At 40.7% G+C, this 19289-nt stretch overlaps 1 protein-coding gene and 1 pseudogene across 1 annotated transcript; one reads left to right on the top strand and one right to left on the bottom strand.

Moving 5' to 3' along the window:
• The first annotated feature begins 6208 nt into the window (after positions 1-6208).
• Positions 6209-7149, top strand: LOC138085982 (olfactory receptor 7E178-like; annotated as a pseudogene).
• Positions 7150-16477: 9328 nt separating this feature from the next.
• On the bottom strand, positions 16478-17413 carry LOC138085705 (olfactory receptor 7C1-like). Its single transcript, XM_068980206.1, has one exon. It carries the CDS (start codon positions 17408-17410, stop codon positions 16478-16480), a length of 933 nt encoding a protein of 310 aa, XP_068836307.1. The 5' UTR covers positions 17411-17413.
• Positions 17414-19289: the final 1876 nt, after the last annotated feature.

Below are 19289 nucleotides of genomic sequence, written 5' to 3'. Positions count from 1 at the left end.
TATGAAGTTGATGTTGTTTTTAGTGGTGGGGACCCAAGAACTCATTTATTTATTTATTTATTTATTTTAGCTTTTTTTTAAATTTAATTTTATTTTTTTACTTTACAATACTGTATTGGTTTTGGCATACCTCCCACACTGTTTCTATCTTCCTTGGGCATCTTTTCTACCTGATCAGGAAATAGGTCTCTCTAAACTGTCCTTCTTCCTTGGAGAAGGAAACGGCAACCCACTCCAATATTCTTGCCTGGAGAATCCCAGGTAACTTAGGGTTTGAGAATGGCTTTGGTCCTAAATTGCTCAATTGTTCATTAGAGGGTTGGATTTGATGAGGATTCTTCACAAAGGTTAAGGATTTGAGACATATAAGAGTTTTATCAAGCTACTATAAATTGGCAAAAAGCAAACTCTCTTCCTTTTCTTCCCAGGCACAGACCCCCTGCTCACTATGCTGTTCCTTTTGGGTGTTCACAGTAGACTCAGTGCAGACCATGTGTGGCACCTGCTACATCAGCTATAGGAAGGAAGGCTGAGTTGAAGCTGGGGGTCCTAGAAAGCATCACCTTATGCAATTCAAGGCATTTCTCTCTCTTGTCTTTGACCTTGAATTTTGCTTCATTACCAACTTGTGCTTTCATTCTTGTAATTATTTACCCTGTGGATCTCTAAGGGAGTAGTCAGGGTGCTGATCAGGAAATAAGAAACAGTATAAAGGCATATACAATATTGTAAAGTAATTAGTCTCCAATTAAAATAAATTAATTAATTTTAAAGAAAAGTTGGAAGAGACTTCTGAACCTCTGTTGAAACCCTCTGAAGTGTAGGGAAACAGAATGGACAGTGCATAAGCCTCAGACACCCACAAATTAATTTTGAATCTTATCTGCTCTACTTAGTACCTGAATGATACTGAGCAAGCTGTTAATACCTTTGAGCCTGAAACTGGTCATCTAAATTGATATCCAGTTGATACAACTACATGAGTAAGAATGAAACCAAATGGGTACTAAATATTTCATGGAGGCATTGCAGTAACAGCAAAGTAAATTTTAGATATTGTTATCCTGAAGTTTAGGCTTCCTAAGTGGTTCAGAGGCAAAGAATCCATCTGCCAGGGCAGGAGCTGCAGGAGACTTGGGTTCAATCCCTGGATCAGGAAGATCCCCTGGTGGAGGGCATAGCAACCCAGTCCAGTTTTCTTGCCTGGAGAACCCCACAGACAAAGGAGCCTGACGGGCTACAGCCCATAGAGTCTCAAAAAGCTGGGACACAACTGAAGCGACTTAGCATGCATGCTGGGCCCTTCCTGCCTGCTTGCCCCATCATTCCTTCCAGTGATGTCTTGTAGGCCTAGACAAAGCATAAAGCAGGGTTCATATGCCTCTGTGTGATTTTCTAAGGGACCTATCATTTCCCATTTAATATCTACAGTACACTATTATTTTAACAAGTAGTGAATCATAAATTTTTTTAAAAGGAGAAACAGTGAAAGAGAAAGGAAAGTTAATTTTATTGTGTGAACTGAGACACAGTTTAGGATTTCTACTCATTCGTAAATGAATTCTCTGGGACTTGACAGGCTTCTATCTCTGTCATACAATAGAGTGTAAGATCATTAAACTCTCCTAGGATTGTATTTCATCAATAAGCTAACTAGTCCAATAATGATTCAACTTCGGAATTAAAAGCTGTGTCTGGGAACTTCTCCTGGTGGTCCAGGGGTTAAGCCTTCACCTTCCGGTGCAGGAAGTGCAGGTTTAGTCCCTAGTTGGGGAGCTAAGATTCCAGATGCCTTACAGCCAAAAAAACAGAAACAATACTGTAACACATTCAACAAAGCCTTTTTAAACAGTCCACATTAAAAAAAAAAACTTAAAAAATAAATAGATAAAATAAAAACATAGATGAATATTTATTAAGTATTGAAGGCAATGGCACCCCACTCTAGTACTCTTGCCTGGAAAATCCCATGGACGGAGGAGCCTGGTGGGCTGCAGTCCATGGGATCACTAAGAGTCGGACACGACTGAGCGACTTCACTTTCACTTTTCACTTTCATGCACTGGAGAAGAAAATGGCAACCCGCTCCAGTGTTCTTGCCTGGAGAATCCCAGGGACTGGGGAGCCTGGTGAGCTGCCGTCTATGGGGTCGCACAGAGTCGGACACGACTGAAGCGACTTAGCAGCAGCAGCAGCAGCATTGACCTCTTAGGTGCCACTATTGGGGATCTGCCACTATTGGAGACACGCTATTGGGTGGACTGCTCCACAATGTGCTGCAATGGTTTATTGATTATTTTATACTGAAGTTGCTTGAGAAGCAGCTAATGCAAGACGGAAACTGTGACCCTCCCGCGTATCCTGGAAAAGCAGGGAATAAATCACATGAAAGGGGCATTCCTGCCCCGGAAGTTGGAGGACAACTTTGTTCTCAGAGATGGGGAATTTGGAGCATAGAAGCTTATACAAACAAACTTGATTCTTTTTTTCATTCTCTGCCCCATGCCCAAATCTGCTTAGATTCTTTTTTTTTTATTTTTATTTTTACTTTATTTTACATTACAATACTGTATTGGTTTTGCCATACATTGACATGAATCCACCACGGATTCTTTACTAGCGAAGGACCCAAAGCCTGCGTTTCTTCCTCTTGTCAATTCCTCACCAATTTATTGTGTCTTTGTCTAAAAAGGAAAAAGCTGCCTGCTTTGGCCACTACTTAGGTCCTATTTTTATGAGACCTCCATGTGCAGGAACTCAAATTTGTTTCTTTTTTCTCCTGTTAATCTGTCTTGTGTCAATTTTGTTATTATTCCAGCCACAGAACTCTAGAGGGGCAGAAGAAGAAATTTCCCTTTCCTCCACACCACACACATCCTACAAATGGGTGTTGCTGGCCCTACTTCAATGTGAGGGATACAGGTGCAGAGAAGTAGGGAGATTTACACACACTGCACATTAAGTGGGTAAAACATGTGGAACTCAGACGAAGGCCTCCTAATTCCCACCCCAGGGCTCTGTCCCACCAGATTATTTTCTTTTAAAACCTATGTTAGTCCCAGATGATCAAATGGAAGTAGAACCATCAATTCCTTGAATTGGGATGTGGTAAGCTCATATCTAAATTAACAGAATGGACCAAACTGTTTGCAGGGGGCTTTGTGGTATGAATATTATGGATGGTATGGTTTTCTATGGATAGTAATGCATTTTCCAGCCCATTTTGTAAATCTGATTTATAGAAATATCATTCCCTATACAAGATGTGAATTTTCATATGGTCCTGTCATGAAAGGACTATTCTTAGTCAGCCTTCAAGGATTTGTCTAATTCTACACCTTGTATATCAGAACATGTAGTTGATTTGGTCTGATTTTTCCATTAGCATAACTTTTGTAAGTAGTTAATAGAAAAATTGCATTTTTCAAATTTTAAAACTGAATCAATACTCTTGTATGCATATATATTTTGGAAATTCTCACTAGTGTAATGTACATAGGGTTGCAAGAATTTTCATAGTTATGTCATAATAAAAAATTCAAACAATAAAGTGAAATTTATCCCTCTTATAATGTTATGTATCATTTCTTTCATGAAAGGCACTTTATTTTAAATATAGTAGTGTGTACATGTCAATCCCAAACTCCCAGTATTGTGGTCAATGAGAATTTATCTAGGTAAGTTTTCAACAAAATTGCTTATGAATACATAGTTTAACACTAATGTTATGGAAACACTGAAAGAAAAATGTGTCTACCCAATTCATGATGTGTTTGCCTCTGAGCTGGTGAAGTGCAGGGGAATAAGATCACTCAGGAACAGCAAAACCACTCTCTTTTCATCAGTAATAAATATGAGTTCTAAAGAAAATATTATCAAATATTTATATTTTAATATGGGCAGTGAGTAGTATGAGGAAGAAATGGCAATCCACTTTAGTATTCTTGCCTGGAAAATCCCGTAGACAGAGGAGCCTGGTGGGCTATGTTCCATGGGTGGGAGAGGGTCAGACACGACTGAGCGATGGAGCATGAGCACTAGTGGGTAATACGGTTTTAATGATAGATAACATCATTGCAATGTTTATCAATTGCCTAACAATGTTTCTCTACCCTGACAATATGTTCATTTGCCCAAAGGAATTATGAGCAGAGATTCTGATCTGATTGGTTCTAGGTTGTAGCTAGTCCATAGCTAAATTTTGAAAGATCAAAAGGTAATTATATTGATCAGCCAGCACTAATAACACTGGCTAACTATTTTATATTTATTTTAATTTGATTTCTTCCAGCAACCCTGTAAGTTCAGTACAGTTAATATACCCATTTTACAGATGCACAAACTCCCCAGGTATTTTTGATATTAGTCTTTGGGGTATTTTCCCATTTTGATTATTCCTAAATGGCATCATGTTTTGACCTGTAGAAGAAATGAAGGCCTGAGTTGCCTTCCTGGAGCTGAATGTAGAAAAAAAAAAATGCAATTTCCCAATACAGAAAAATGACTCGAAAAGATCATAAGCTGATCTTAAGAAGGACAACTTGGAGTTTGAGACTTGGCTTTGATCCTATGCTCTCCAACTGTTCATAAGAGTTAGGTGTAATGATAAAACAACCCTTCATAAATTTTTAGGAGTAGAGACATAGTTAAGAAGTGTTACCTAGCCACTACACACAAAAACAACAAAAACCAACCTCAGGCTTTTTCTTGAGGGTGTCTAGCACTGATAGAGAAAAACTGCAAAAGTGAAAAAACTTCAGACTATTTATTAAAATTTAATTATCAAATTAAATGTGCCAAAGATTTGATGCATTCGAACTGTGGTGTTGGAGAAGATTCTTGAGAGTCCCTTGGACTGCAAGGAGATCGAATCAGTACATCCTAAAGGAAATCTGTCCTGAATATTCATTGGAAGAACTGATGCTGAAGCTGAAGCTCCAGTACTTTGGCCACTTGATATGAAAAACTGACTCAGTGGAAAATACCCTGATGCTGGGAAAGATTGAAGGCAGGAGGAGAAGGGGATGACAGAGGATGAGATGGTTGGATGGCATTACCAACTCAATGGACTTGACTTTAAGCAATCTCTGGGAGTTGGTGATGGACAGAGAAGCCTGGTGTGCTGCAGTCCATGGGGTCACAAAGAGTTGGACATGACTGAGTGACTGAACTGAACTGAACTGAATTATTATTTAATCACTGATACATCATATGTTAATACTATCCTCAGGATCAGTGACACTTTTAGTGAAATACATACACTTTTAGCAAAAATATATTTATCAAAATATGAAGCCCAAGGCCAAATATTTATATTTCAGTTATATTGAGGACACTTTGACCAGACCACCACATTTGAGTGAGCATTTATCTCCATGGAAGATGGATGTCATAAAATCACATAAAAAGAAAAACCCTTAAAGCTAATTGGAATATAAAAAGGTTATCTGACTATAATTTATACTACAGTGACTGTGGTTTGATCTCTTCAGGACTACATTACAAAGCAAGGGAATTTCTTACACCACATTTGGATACTAGCAGTACATGTGAGTGCTTTTTGCTGCTGCTACAGCTGCTAAGTCGCTTCAGTCGTGTCTGACTCTGTGCGACCCCATAGATGGCAGCCCACCAGGCTCCCCCGTCCCTGGGATTCGCCAGGCAAGAACACTGGAGTGGGTTGCCATTTCCTTCTCCAATGCATGAAAGTGAAAAGCGAAAGTGAAGTCACTCAGTCGTGTCCGACTCTTCGCGACCCCATGGACTGCAGCCCACCAGGCTCCTCCATCCATGGGATTTTCCAGGCAAGAGTACTGGAGTGGGGTGCCATCACCTTCTCCGGAGTGCTTTTTAGTATCCTGTAATTAGAATAATTTTTTAAAGGGGAAAACAATAACTATTATTCAATATTTTTCCTTCAAAAGTAGGGGACAGATATTTTACTGTATTCAAGGATTTGTTACCTCAAAATGTCTTTACTTCTCTCATATTCTTTGGCCCCATGCCTCTAAAATAGATGAATAAAGAAACCAGTGAATATTTTGACCCTAATGAAGAATCACTCACAACTGAGAAATACTGCTGAAGGTGCTAAAGGGTATGATTATCAAGTGTAAATACTTTATTTGTAAATTGCTTCAATCCAAAGTATGGACACTAATCTGGGTGCCCCTACAATCATTTTCTGTTTTCAACACACTTTTTTTCCTAAAGGTACCCCATCAACATGGAACCACAGAATGTAACAGGTGTCTCAGAATTCCTCCTCCTGGGCCTCTCAGGTTATCCAGACCTGCAGCCCCTTCTCTTTGGGCTCTTCCTGTACTTGGTCACTGTGCTTGGGAAGCTACTCATCATTCTAGCTGTCACCTTTGACCCCTACCTCCACACACCGATTTACTTCTTCCTCTCCAACCTGTCCTTGGCTGACATCAGTTTCAACACCACCACTGTCCCCAAGATGCTAGTGAACCTCCAGACACACAGCAAATCCATCACCTATGCAGGCTGCCTAGCTGAGGTGACCATCTTTTCTCTTTTTCCATGTTTGGAGAGTCTCCTTCTGACAGTGATGGCCTATGACTGGTTGGTGGCCATTTATCACTCTCTACACTATTTGTTCATCATGAACCCCCGCCTCTGTGGCTTCTTGGTCCTGGTGTCACTTTCCATTAGACTTTTGAACTCCCAGCTTCACTACTTGATGATGTCACAGCTTACCTCTGTGCAGAAGTGGAAATGCCTCATTTCTTCTGTGACCCTTCTAAACTCCTCAGTCTTCCCTGTTCTGAAAACTCCACCAATATCATATTAATTTACTTCAACAGGACCATTGTCGGTGGGATTCCACTTTCGGGAATCCTTTACTCTTATTCTCAAATTGTTTCCTCCATTCTGAGAGTCTCCTCATCAGGTGGGAAGTACAAAGCCTTATCTACCTGTGGTTCTCACCTGTCAGTTGTTTGCTTATTTTATGGAACAGGTCTTGGGGTGTACCTCAGCTCAGCCATCTCACAATCTCCCAGAAAGGGTGCAGTGGCCTCAGTGATGTACACTGTGGTCACCCCTATGCTGAACCCTTTCACCTACAGTCTAAGGAACAAGGACATCAAGAGTGCCCCCTGGAGGATTATCAGCAGAATAGCCTAATCAAAAATGTGCAATAAGTGATTCTGAATCTGAAGTCACTTACTGTAAATGTACCTATCTGGCTCTCTACTTTATGTTTACACAACTTTTCCTCTTCATAGCATAGCTTTAATGGAATTGGGAGATTAGCTGGATGCCCCATGTGAGTTATAACACTTCTGGGTTTTGCATATCACATCAGTATACCCGTCTCTCTTTCCTTATGTATTACTCAAGACTCTTGGTCACAAGCAATCTTGTTTCTATCATCACAAAATAAATACAGCTCTCTCTTTTTCTTGTTTTGCATTGTTTCTATAACTTTCCTAAGATTATTCCCTATATGTTAGGTGGATCTAAACTCTACATTAATGACCAAGACATCTAATATATTTTTGCTCCTTAGTGATTTTTGAGTAAATAGAGTAGATATTTGATTTCTAAACTGGAGTATTTTGAAATTGAAATAGGACACTATGAATATTAAGTTTTAATAAACACTTATCAACCGGGTTTTTCCTGGGGAAAGTGGGGTGTATGCTTCCCAAGGAGTAGATGAGAGGGTACTTACAAAAGCAAAGTCAGTTCCCAATTTTGCTGATAATTCTCCCCCATTCCATCTACCTTCTTCCCAATCATATTAAATAGCAAGACACAAAGAGACAAAAATTGAATGATTTGACACCTAAAGTAGTCAAAATTATAGAGACAGTGGGTAGGATGGCAGTTGCCAGAGGCTTTGGAAAGAAGAATGGGGAATTAGGTTAATGGAAATAGAGTTTCACTTCAGGAAGATAAAAATTTCTGGAGATGGATAGTGGTGTGTGCGTGCATGCTCAGTTGTTCAATCATGTCTGACTCTTTGCAACCCCATGGACTATAGTCCACCTGGTTCCTCTCTCCCTGGGATTTCCCAGGCAAGAATATTGGAGTGAGTTGCCTTTTCCTCCTTCAGGGGATCTTCCTGATCCAGGGATCAAACCCATGTCTCCTGCATCTCCTCTCTTACACGCAGATTCTTTACCACTGAGCCACAAATGCTCCTGAACTGGACACTTAAGATGTCTAACAGGGTAAGAAAATAATAGCAAATTCAACAACTGACAGAGGATTAATTTCCAAAATATACAAGCAGCTCATACAACTTAATACCAGGAAAACAAACAACCCAATCAAAAAGTGGGAAAAAGATCTAAACAGACATTTCTCCAAAGACATACAGATGGCTAACAAACACATGAAAAGATGCTCAACATTGCTCATTAGAGAAATGCAAATTAAAACCACAATGAGATATCACCTCATACCAATCAGAATGGCCATCATCAAAAAGTCTACAAATAATAAATGCTGGAGAGGATGTGGCAAAAAAGGAACGCTCTTGCACTGTTGGTGGGAATATTAATTGATACAGCCACTATGGAAGATGGTATGGAGATTACTTTAAAAACTAGGGATAAAACCACCATATGACCCAGCAATCCCACTCCTAGGCATATAACCTGAGGAAACCAAAATTGAAAAAGACCCATGTATCCCATTGTTCATTGCAACACTATTTACAATAGCTACAACATGGAAGCAACCTAGATGCCCATCAGCAGATGAATGGATAAAGAAGTTGTGGTACATATACACAATGGAATATTACTCAGCCATAAAAAGGAAAGCATTTGAGTCAGTTCTGATGAAGTGGATGAACCTAGAACCTATTATACAGAGTAAAGTAAGTCAGAAAGAGAAAGATACATATCATATTCTAACGCACATAAACAGAATCTAGAAAAATTGTGCTGAAAAATTTATTTACAAGGAAGCAATGGAGAAACAGACATAGAGAATAGACTTATGGAGATGGGGAGAGGGGAGGAGAGGGTGAAATGTACGGAAAGAGTAACATGGAAACTTACATTACTATATGTAAAATAGATAGCCAATGGGAATTTGCTGTATGGCTCAGGAAACTCATACTCTGTATCACTCTAGAGGGGTGGGATGGAGGGAGATGGGAGGGAGGTTCAAAAGGGAGGGGATATATGTATACCTGTGGCTGATTCATGTTGAGGTTTGACATAAAACAACAAAATTCTGTAAAGCAATTATCCTTCAATTAAAAAAAAAGATAATGTGGCTAAGAGGGTAAATTTTATGTTGTTATGTTATCCTGTCAGGCATGAGACACATTACTCCAATGTTGAGTGTTACTCAGCCCTCAGCAATCAACTCCTAGGGGGATCAGCCTCAGCTACAGAGCATCACTGGGCAGCCCAAATTCAATGACTATATGGTGAGGGTGTGTAAACATTGATCTCTTTTGCCCCAGTTGCAGGCAATTCTAAGGGACTGTATTAGCTCCAGAGCTCCCTGGGGGTTTTCAAAGGCCTGTGATGGGTTTGAACTTGACTTGATTTCTTTCCACTGTCTTTTCTGGCTACAAGTTCAGTTCAGTTCAGTCGCTCAGTCGTGTCTGACTCTTTGTGACCGCATGAATCGCAGCATGCCAGGTCTCCCTGTCCATCACCAACTTCTGGAGTTCACTCAAACTCATGTCCATCTGGTCGGTGATGCCATCCAGCCATCTCATCCTCTATTATCCCCTTCTCCTCCTGCCCCCAATCCTTCCCAACATCAGGGTCTTTTCCAATGAGTCAACTCTTCCCATGAGATGGCCAAAGTATTGGAGTTTCAGCTTCAACATCAGGCCTTCCAATGAACACCCAGGACTGATCTCCTTTATGATGGACTGGTTAGATCTCCTTGCAGTCCAAGGGACTCTCAAGAGTCTTCTCCAACACCACAGTTCAAAAGCATCAATTCTTCAGTGCTCAGCTTTCTTTATAGTCCAACTCTCACATCCATACATGACCACTGGAAAAACCATAGTCTTGACTAGATGGACCTTTGTTGGCAAAGTAATGTCTCTGCTTTTCATTATGTTATCTAGGTTGGTCATAACTTTCCTTCCAAGGTGTAAGTATCTTTTAATTTCACGGCTGCAATCACCATCTGCAGTGATTTTGGAGCTCAAAAAATAAAGTCTGACACTGTTTTCCCATGTATTTCCCATAAAGTGATGGGACAAGATGCCATGATCTTGGTTTTCTGAATGTTGAGCTTTAAGCCAACTTTTTCACTCTCCTCTTTCACTTTCATCAAGAGGCTTTTTAGTTCCTCTTCAATTTCTGCCATAAGGGTGCTGTCATCTGCATATCTGAAGTTATTGATATTTCTCCCAGCAATCTTGATTCCAGATTGTGCTTCTTCCAGCCCAGCATTTCTCATGATGTACTCTGCATATAAGTTAAATAAGCAGGGTGACAATATACAGCCTTGATGTACTCCTTTCCCTATTTGGAATCAATATGTTGTGCCATGTCCAGTTCTAACTGTTGCTTCCTGACCTGCACATAGGTTTCTCAAGAGGCTGGTCAGGTGGTCTGGTATTCCCATCTCTTTCAGAATTTTCCACAGTTTATTGTGATCCACACTGTCAAAGGCTTTGGCATAGGCAGTAAAGCAGAAATAGATCTTTTTCTGGAACTCTTCTGCTTTTTCCATGATCCAGCAGATGCTGGCAATTTGATCTCTGGTTCCTCTGCGTTTTTTAAAACCAGCTTGAACATCTGGAAGTTCACGGTTCATGTATTGCTGAAGCCTGGCTTGGAGAATTTTGAGCATTACCTTACTAGCGTGTGAGATAAGTGCGATTGTGCAGTAGTTGGAGCATTCTTTGGCATTGCCTTTCTTTGGGATTGGAATGAAAACCGACCTTTTCCAGTCCTGTGGCCACTGCTGAGTTTTCCAAATTTGCTGGCATATTGAGTGCAGCACTTTCACAGCATCATCTTTCAGGATTTGAAATAGCTCATCTGGAATTCCATCACCTCCACTAGCTTTGTACATAGTGATGCCTTCTAAGGCCCATTTGACTTCACATTCCAGGATGTCTGGCTCTATGTGAGTGATCACATCATCGTGATTATCTGGGTCGTGAAGATCTTTTTTGTACAGTTCTTCCGTGTATTCTTGCCACCTCTTCTTCATATCTTCTGCTTCTGTTATGTCCAGACCATTTCTGTCCTTTATCGAGCCCATCTTTGCATGAAATACTCCCTTGGTATCTCTAATTTTCTTGAAGAGATCTCTAGTCTTTCCCATTCTATTGTTTTCCTCTATTTCTTTGCCTTGGTCACTGAAGAAGGCTTTCTTATCTCTCCTTGCTATTCTTTGGAACTCTGCATTCCAATGGGTATATCTTTCCTTTTCTCCTTTGCTTTTCATTTCTCTTCTTTTCATAGCTATTTGTAAGGCCTCCCCAGACAGCCATTTTGCTTTTTTGCATTTCTTTCCCATGGGGATGGTCTTGATTCCTGTCTCCTATACAATGTCACGAACCTCCATCCACAGTTCATCAGGCACTCTGTCTATCAGATCTAGACCCTTAAATCTATTTCTCACTTCCACTGTATAATCCTAAGGGTTTTGATTTAGGTCATACCTGAATGTTCTAGTGGTTTTCCTTACTTTCTTCAATTTAAGAAAGAAAGTGGCTACAAAGAGTTTGCCAAACTGTGATGTCTGAGGAAACAGTCCTCACAAGCCTGTCCTCATTTCAGACACCAGCACAAGTTCCCAGGTTCCCAGGGGGACCCTCACTTCAGGTCAGCCAGCTACAAATTCGAGGACTTTCTCACATTCAGTAATTTTCTAGAATGTTCAAATTAAGGAGAATCCCTCAGGTTTAATAGTACACCAGAAACTCACAGAACTCAGGAAAGTTCTTGGCTCAGATGGTAAAGAAGCTGTCTGCAATGTAGGAGACCTGGGTTCAATCTCTAGATAAGGAAGATCCCCTGGATAAGGGAATGGCAACCCACTTCAGTATTCTTGCCTGGAGAGTTCCATGGACAGAGGAGGCTGGTGGGCTACAGTCCATGGGGTCACAAAGAGTTGGACACAACTGAGTGACTAACACTCTATGATTATAGCTTTTTTAATAGTAAAGAACATAAATTAAAATCAGATGAAAGATACAACATAGGGCAAGATCTGGAAAGTCCCATAGGTGAAGCTTCTTGGTTTCCTCTTTCCATGGAGTCCAGATCCATTACCTCCTCCTAGCTACAATATATGACAAAAATACATATATACATATACATATATATATATATTGCTAACTAGGTGGCTCACCTGAGCTTCAGTCTCTAGAATTTTTATTAAGACTCATTCCATAAATGTGATTAGTTGAATTTTTGCCCATATGATTGAACTCCATTTCCAGCTTCCCTCCCCAGATGTTGGGTTGATAAACTTGAGAACACAGTTGTTTAGACATATTGGTTTTCTTCTAGTTCATCAACCAGACCACATTCTTTTCAGCCTCTGGATCATGCATTTATTTCTCTCTGTCTCATCTTCACTGAAACAAAAAATGGGAAGATTTTTTAAGCTGGGGGGAGCTAATGGAAAAGTACTGGAAGATGTTAGGGAAGGGAGACGGGTTGATAGGTTAGGCCATTTGTGTTTGCTAATTGCTGCCTTTCTTTTGGGGACTTCCCAGGTGGTGCTGGTGGTAAAGAAGCCACCTGCCAATAAAGAAGACAGGAGTTTGATCCCTGGGTCAGGAAGATCCCTTGGAGGAGGAAATGGCAACCCTTCTTGCCTAGAGATTCCCCATGAGAATCCCCATGGACAGAGGAGCCTGGCAGGCTAGAGTACATAGGGTCGCAAAGAGTCGGACATGACTGAAGTGACTTAGCACACACGCACACTTTTCTTTTTAACTGGAGGATAATTACTTTACAATGTTGTGTTGGTTTCTGCTGGACAATAAATGGAGTCCACCATAATTGTACATATATCCCCTCCTTCTTGACCCTCCCTCCCCACCTCCCATCCTACACCTCTAGGTCATCACACAGTGCCAGGCTGGGCTCCCTGTGTTGTATATCAGCTTCCCACTAGCTTTCTATTTTACACATGATAGTGTATATATGTCAATGCTATTGTTTTGGTTGCTGCCTTTTGAATTTAGGCTCTTACACTCCCACAAAAGCAGGGAGATAGGGGAACTAATTTTCTTTATGATTAGCTTTCAAAGGGAAGGCTTTGTGAAAATCATTCTTTGGTTGTAAAAAGGATGAGAGACTTGGAGGTTTATCTACATTTACTAATAAAAGAAGCTGACTGGACTTCCCTAGGGGTTTAATGGTTAAGGCTCTGTGCTTCCACTGCAAGGGGCACGTGTTCAGTCCCCGGTCAGGGAACTAAGATTCCCACATGCCCATGGCGTGGCCAAAAAGAAAAAAAAAAAAAAAAGAGAGAGTAGAAAAAGAATTTAAAAGTTTTCTAATGTATGTACTCTAAGAAAAGAGAGTGAGGGCAGATTGATAGAAACTCATTTAAGATGAGGGGGAAACTTAAGGTAGTCTTAGTCAATGACCCAAGACTGTTTCCAATCTTAAAGCTTAGAAATTAAATGGATTAAATAGGAGATGAGCCTCCCTTATGGAAGCCCATTCTTGTTCTTCAAAATGGTGACACTTTTCAAGAACATAACTTGATGGCCAGTTGATTCCACTGGACTCCAGTCCTGGTGTGAGCAGCGATTCTTCTTTACCAAGTTGAATATTTGTGTGTTTATGTTTGCCTTTCCTGCCTGCAGTGCCTTGGCAAAACACACCATCGAAAGACAACACATCATCCAATTTTGGTTTTTTAACATTTATTTATTTATATTTCCTTTTGGTTGTGCTGGGTCTCCCTTATTGCATGTGCACTTTCTCTAGCAGTGGCAAGCATGGGCTACTCTCTAGTTGTGAGGGTAGTGATAAGTGAGGGCTTCTCCTTGTGGTGACTTCTCCTGCTGTGGAGCACAGGCTCTAACATGGATGGGCTTCAGTAGTTGTGGCTCATAGGCTCTAGAGCACAGGCTCAGTAGTTGTGGCACACAGGCTTACTTGCCCCATAGCATGTGAAATCTTACTGGGCCAGGGATCAAACCTCAGTGCCCTGCACTGGCAGGTAGACTCTCAGTCACTGGACTACCAGGGAAAGTCCCACTCAATTTCTTTATGGTGAAGAAGATGGGAAAATAAACATCCATCAAGACACCTGGTAGTTTGAACATATTCTGTACCCCCCTGAAGCTGCTCAACATCATATATCTCCAGGGTGGCAATTCTGTAATTCAGTTCCTACTTTTCTGAATTCTAATCCAGCACTCTGTCCTGGTACAATACCTGAACATATGTCCCCTTTCATTCAGATTTGGTCACCGTCTGGATCTGGTGTTTCAACCTCAGTAGACTCACCTAGAATGAGGCAGCTAGACCCAACAGTTTATTAGCACCTGACCTGTTCTGATCTTCTTGGCCTTGCAGTTTTTCTGTCCTAGTGATACATGTTCAAACCTTATTTTGGAAGCATACTAACTATATGCAGAAAAGTTCAACTATGCTGAAAATCAAATAAATAATTTATTTGTCAGTGTATTTTCTGTTTGGACATAGAGTGTGATCTGATAAATGCTGAAATCCAGGATTTAAGCTCTATGAGGGCAAAGATTTTTGTCTTTTTTTTCCTCCCTTCACTTCTGTGTTCCAGATATTTGCATCAGCCTGGCACACTGAGAACTGCTCAGTAAGTACTGTTGAATAAATGAATTTGATAAGAACTAGCAATGGTATTAAGAACAGGCACTATTTCATAACTCCCATTTAACTATTCTGAGTCTGTACTTGAAGTGGTTGATATCAGCCTGCAGGACTGGAAATCGAATCCATTACAGTGATGGATAAGTAAAAGGAGGGATGCAGAGAGTAGAACTGACGTTAATAGAGACAACACTATAAGAGGTGAAGACGAAGTACTCACTAGGCAATTTTGACCAAAGTCCCTTGTGGAGGATAGATGAGAAACAAAACTCGATGTGACTAAAAGGCAAAATTTCTTGTTGGGGAGAGTGTGGAGAAAAGGGTACACTCCTATACTGGTGGTGGGAATGTAAATTGGTACAGCCGCTATGGAGATTCTTTAAAAAACTAAATATAGAAGTTCATATAGAATATATGATCCCACAATCCCACTCCTTGGCATATATCCAGAGAAAACCATAATTCAAAAAGATGGTACGGGGAGGGAGGTAGGGGAGGGGGGGTTCAGGATGGGGAACACGTGTACATCCATGGCGGATTCATGTTGATGTATAGCAAAACCAATACAATATTGTAAAGTAATCAGCCTCCAATTAAAATAAATAAATTTAAATTTAAAAAAGATACATGCTCTTCGATGTCTATTGCAACACTATTCACCAAAACTGGGACAAGGAAGCAACCCAAATGTCCATCAACAGAGGAATGATTGAAGATGTGTACATATTTACAATGGAATATTACTCAGTTATGAAAAAGAACAAAATAATGCCATTTTCAGTAACATAGATGAACCTAGAGATTATCAAACTAAGTGAAATAAGTCATACAAATATATAGTATCACTTACATGTGGAATCCGATAAAAAATGATACAAACAAACTCACAAAACAGAAAGACTCACACATCTCAAAATCAACCTCATGGTTACCAAGGGGAAGTATGAGGGGTGGGGGTAGTGATGAATTGGGAGATTAGAATGAACATATATACACTACTATGTATAAAATAGGCAACTAATAAGGACCTACTAAATAGCAGTAGGAACCCTACTCAATATTCTGTAATCACCTACGTGGGAAAAGAATCTGAGAAAGTATGGATATATACATATAACTGATTCACTTAACTGTATAGCAGAAACTAACACAACATTGTGAATTGACTATACTCCAATAAAAATTTTTAAAAATATTCTGTGGTAACCTATACAGGAAAATAATCTGAAAAAGAATAGATATGGGTACATGTAAAACTGATTCACTTTGCTGTGCACCTGAAATTAACACAACATTGTAAATCAACTATACTTCAATAAAAAAAACTTTTTTAAAGAGGCAGGATTTCAAACACTTGAATGCCAATATAGTGTACTGAGTAAATGCAACCTGTTGAGTAATTAAGCATAGGTCTACATACTAAAATTCAATCAGTGGTCATTAAAAAAACACTTTCTCTACATATGTAAAATTATTAAATAATAGTTGATAGTCTAAAGTTCATGAAATGTGTTTCTAAGACAAATCTGAAATTGTTTAATGAGCTGAATGAAAGATATCTGCATTAAAATGTATATGCTCTGCTTAAATAAAATACATGTTTATTCAAATCACACATACAAGAAAGAGGCAGGATTTCTTTAGCCAACTACTGCTATCACTGTCAGCTCAAAACCCTTGGATCAGTGTTCCCATCACTGAACACAGAGTGTTCTTCCAAGGACTTTTTGTAGAGCCCTCTTGATGTCCCTGTTCCTCAGGCTGTAGATGAAAGGGTTCAGCATGGGGGTGACCACAGTGTACATCACCGAGGCAATCATGCCTCTCCAGGAAAATGAATCAGAACTGATATACACACCAAGGCCCGTCCCATAGAACAAGGAAACCACAGACAGGTGAGATGCACAGGTAGAAAATGCCTTATATTTCCCATGAGCTGATGGGATTCTCAGAATGGAGGAGACAATGCGGGTGTAGGAGAAAAGGATCCCTGAGAAGGGAACAATGCCAAGAAAGCCAATCACCACATACTGCAGGATGTAATTGATGAGTGTGTCTGAGCAGGCAAGTGTGAGGACTTGAACAAGTTCACAATAAAAGTGTGGAATGACCCAGTTGGTACAGAAGGACAGCCGTAACACCAGCAGACTCTGGATCAGAGAGTATGACAAGCTAATGAACCAAGACACAAGAACCAGCAGACCACAGAGGCAAGGGTTCATGATGACTGTGTAGTGCAGGGGGTGACAGATGGCCACAAAGCGATCATAGGCCATCACGGTCAGGAGCAAAGTGTCCATACCTCCAAAAACCATGAAAAAATACATCTGGGTGATGCAGCCTGCATAGCTGATGGATTTGCTCTGTGTCTGGATGTTCACCAGCATCTTTGGAACTGTGGTGGAGGTGAAACAGACATCGGCAAAGGACAGGTTGGAGAGGAAGAAGTACATGGGGGTGTGGAGATGGGAGTCTGAGCTGATGGCCAGGATGATGAGCAGGTTCCCAAGGACAGTGACCACAAACATAGATAGAAACAGCTCAAAAAAGATGTGCTGGTGCTCTGAGTCTTGGAAAAATCCCAGGAGTGAAAATTCTAAAACATGTGTTTGATTTCCTGGTTTCATATTGCTGATGCATCCACTAGAGGATTGAAGAAGAGGGGATAAAAACATGAAATAACCACTGGACCAACTCTAGGGTCTCTCTGTGTGTGTTATTGCTCAGTCATGTCTGATTCTTTCTGATCCTATGGACTGTAGCCCGCCAGGCTCCTCTGTCCATGGAATTCTCCAGGCAAGAATACTGGTGTGGGTCCAGTGGATCTTCCTAACCCAGGGATCGAACTCAGGTTTCCTGCATTGCAAGCAGATTCTTTACTGTCTGAGCCACCAGGGGAGCCCATAGAGTCTCTCTACTTCTTTAATTTCTTAAAGTGAAGGATTGGGTATTAAAACATTAACACGACAAAGCTTCAGAATCCTATATTGTTATTTGTTATACAGTATTTCAACCACTGTCCACTGACCTTTGGGATACCCACCCATCCTCTTGACTCTGGCTTGTTGTTGGTCAGTCACTAAGGCATATCTGATTCTTTGCAACTGCATGGACTGCAGCCCACCAGGCTCCTCTGTCTATGGGATTTTCCAGGCAAGAATACTGGAATGGGTGGCCATTTCCTTCTCCAGAGTATCTTCCTGATGCAGGGATCAAAACCACATCTGCTGGATTGCAGGCAGATTCTTTACCACTGAGTCACCAGGGAAGCCTCTATCTCTGGCTTAGGATCATCAAATCTACAAAGTTAGCGCAGGACTTCCCTGGTGGTCCAGTGGATAAGAATCCACCTGCTAATGCAGGGAATGTGGGTTTGATCTCTGGTCCAAGAAGATCCCACATGCTGCAGCACAACTAAGCCCATGTGCCACAACTGCTGAAGCCCTCATGCCCTAGAGCTCATGCTCCACAGAGAAGCCACCACAACTAGCCCACGCACTGCAACTAGAGAAAGCCCCGTGCAGCTCCAAATACCTAGTGTAGAGAAAAATAAATAAGTACATTTTCTAAAAATAATAATAATAATTAAAAGTTAAGAGCAACTTTGAAACTTATAGATAAATAGTTCATTCATGCTCTAAAGCAAAAGTGGAACATGAGGCCTAAAGAAATACAGTAACTTGTTCTAGTTTATTTGCCTTGTCTGGGACCCAGAAAGGAGTCAGTTAACCATGCCTCAGAGGTGAGAAAATTTGAGAGAATATCTCAACTATCTGGACAGAGTATTGTGGGATGAGTAGAATTAAGGTTTATTTCTTATGGAAAAATGAAGAAAATATTTTCACTAAATAATAAAACACATTTACAAATGTTTAGGAGCTTCCCTGATAGTTCAGTTGGTAAAGAATCCGCCTGCAAAGCAGGAGACCCTGGTTCAATTCCTGGGTCGGAAAGATCCACTAGAGAAGGGTTAGGCTACCCACTCCAGTATTCTGGAGGCTTCCCTTGTGGCTCAGCTGGTAAAGAATCCACCTACAATGAGGGACACCTGGGTTTGATCCCTGGGTCAGAAAGATATCCTGGAGAAGGGAAAACCTACCACTCCAGTTTTCTGGCCTGGAGAATTCCATGGAGTGTATAGTCCATGGTGTTGCAGAGTCAGACACGACTGAGCAAGTTTCACCTGCAAATGTTTAATGCCTGGTATGACAAGGACATTGAGGGCAGGGGGAGAAAGGAGTGGTAGAGGATGAGATGGTTAGATAACATTATTGACTCAATGGACATGAGCTTGAGAAAATTCCAGGAGATGGTGAAGGACAAGGAAGGCTGGCATGCTGCAGTCCATGGGGTCACAAAGAGCTGGACATGACTGATTGTCCAAACAACAACAAATACCAAGATGATAATTATCTCATAGAAACAGGGCTATATGCTTCTTGGACATTTGTCATGTGATGAAACACCCTTCACCTGGGAAGTGAAGGGAATGGTTTAAATGTCCAA

This window comes from Capricornis sumatraensis, chromosome 9 (genome assembly GCF_032405125.1).
Source record: "Capricornis sumatraensis isolate serow.1 chromosome 9, serow.2, whole genome shotgun sequence".
NCBI classification, from domain to species: domain Eukaryota; kingdom Metazoa; phylum Chordata; class Mammalia; order Artiodactyla; family Bovidae; genus Capricornis; species Capricornis sumatraensis.
This window is presented reverse-complemented; position numbering and strand designations above follow the sequence as displayed.

What these genes read in the sequence shown, in the direction of transcription:
- LOC138085705 (XM_068980206.1), bottom strand. Translation starts at nt 17,410, where the DNA reads ATGAAACCAGGAAATCAAACACATGTTTTAGAATTTTCACTCCTGGGA.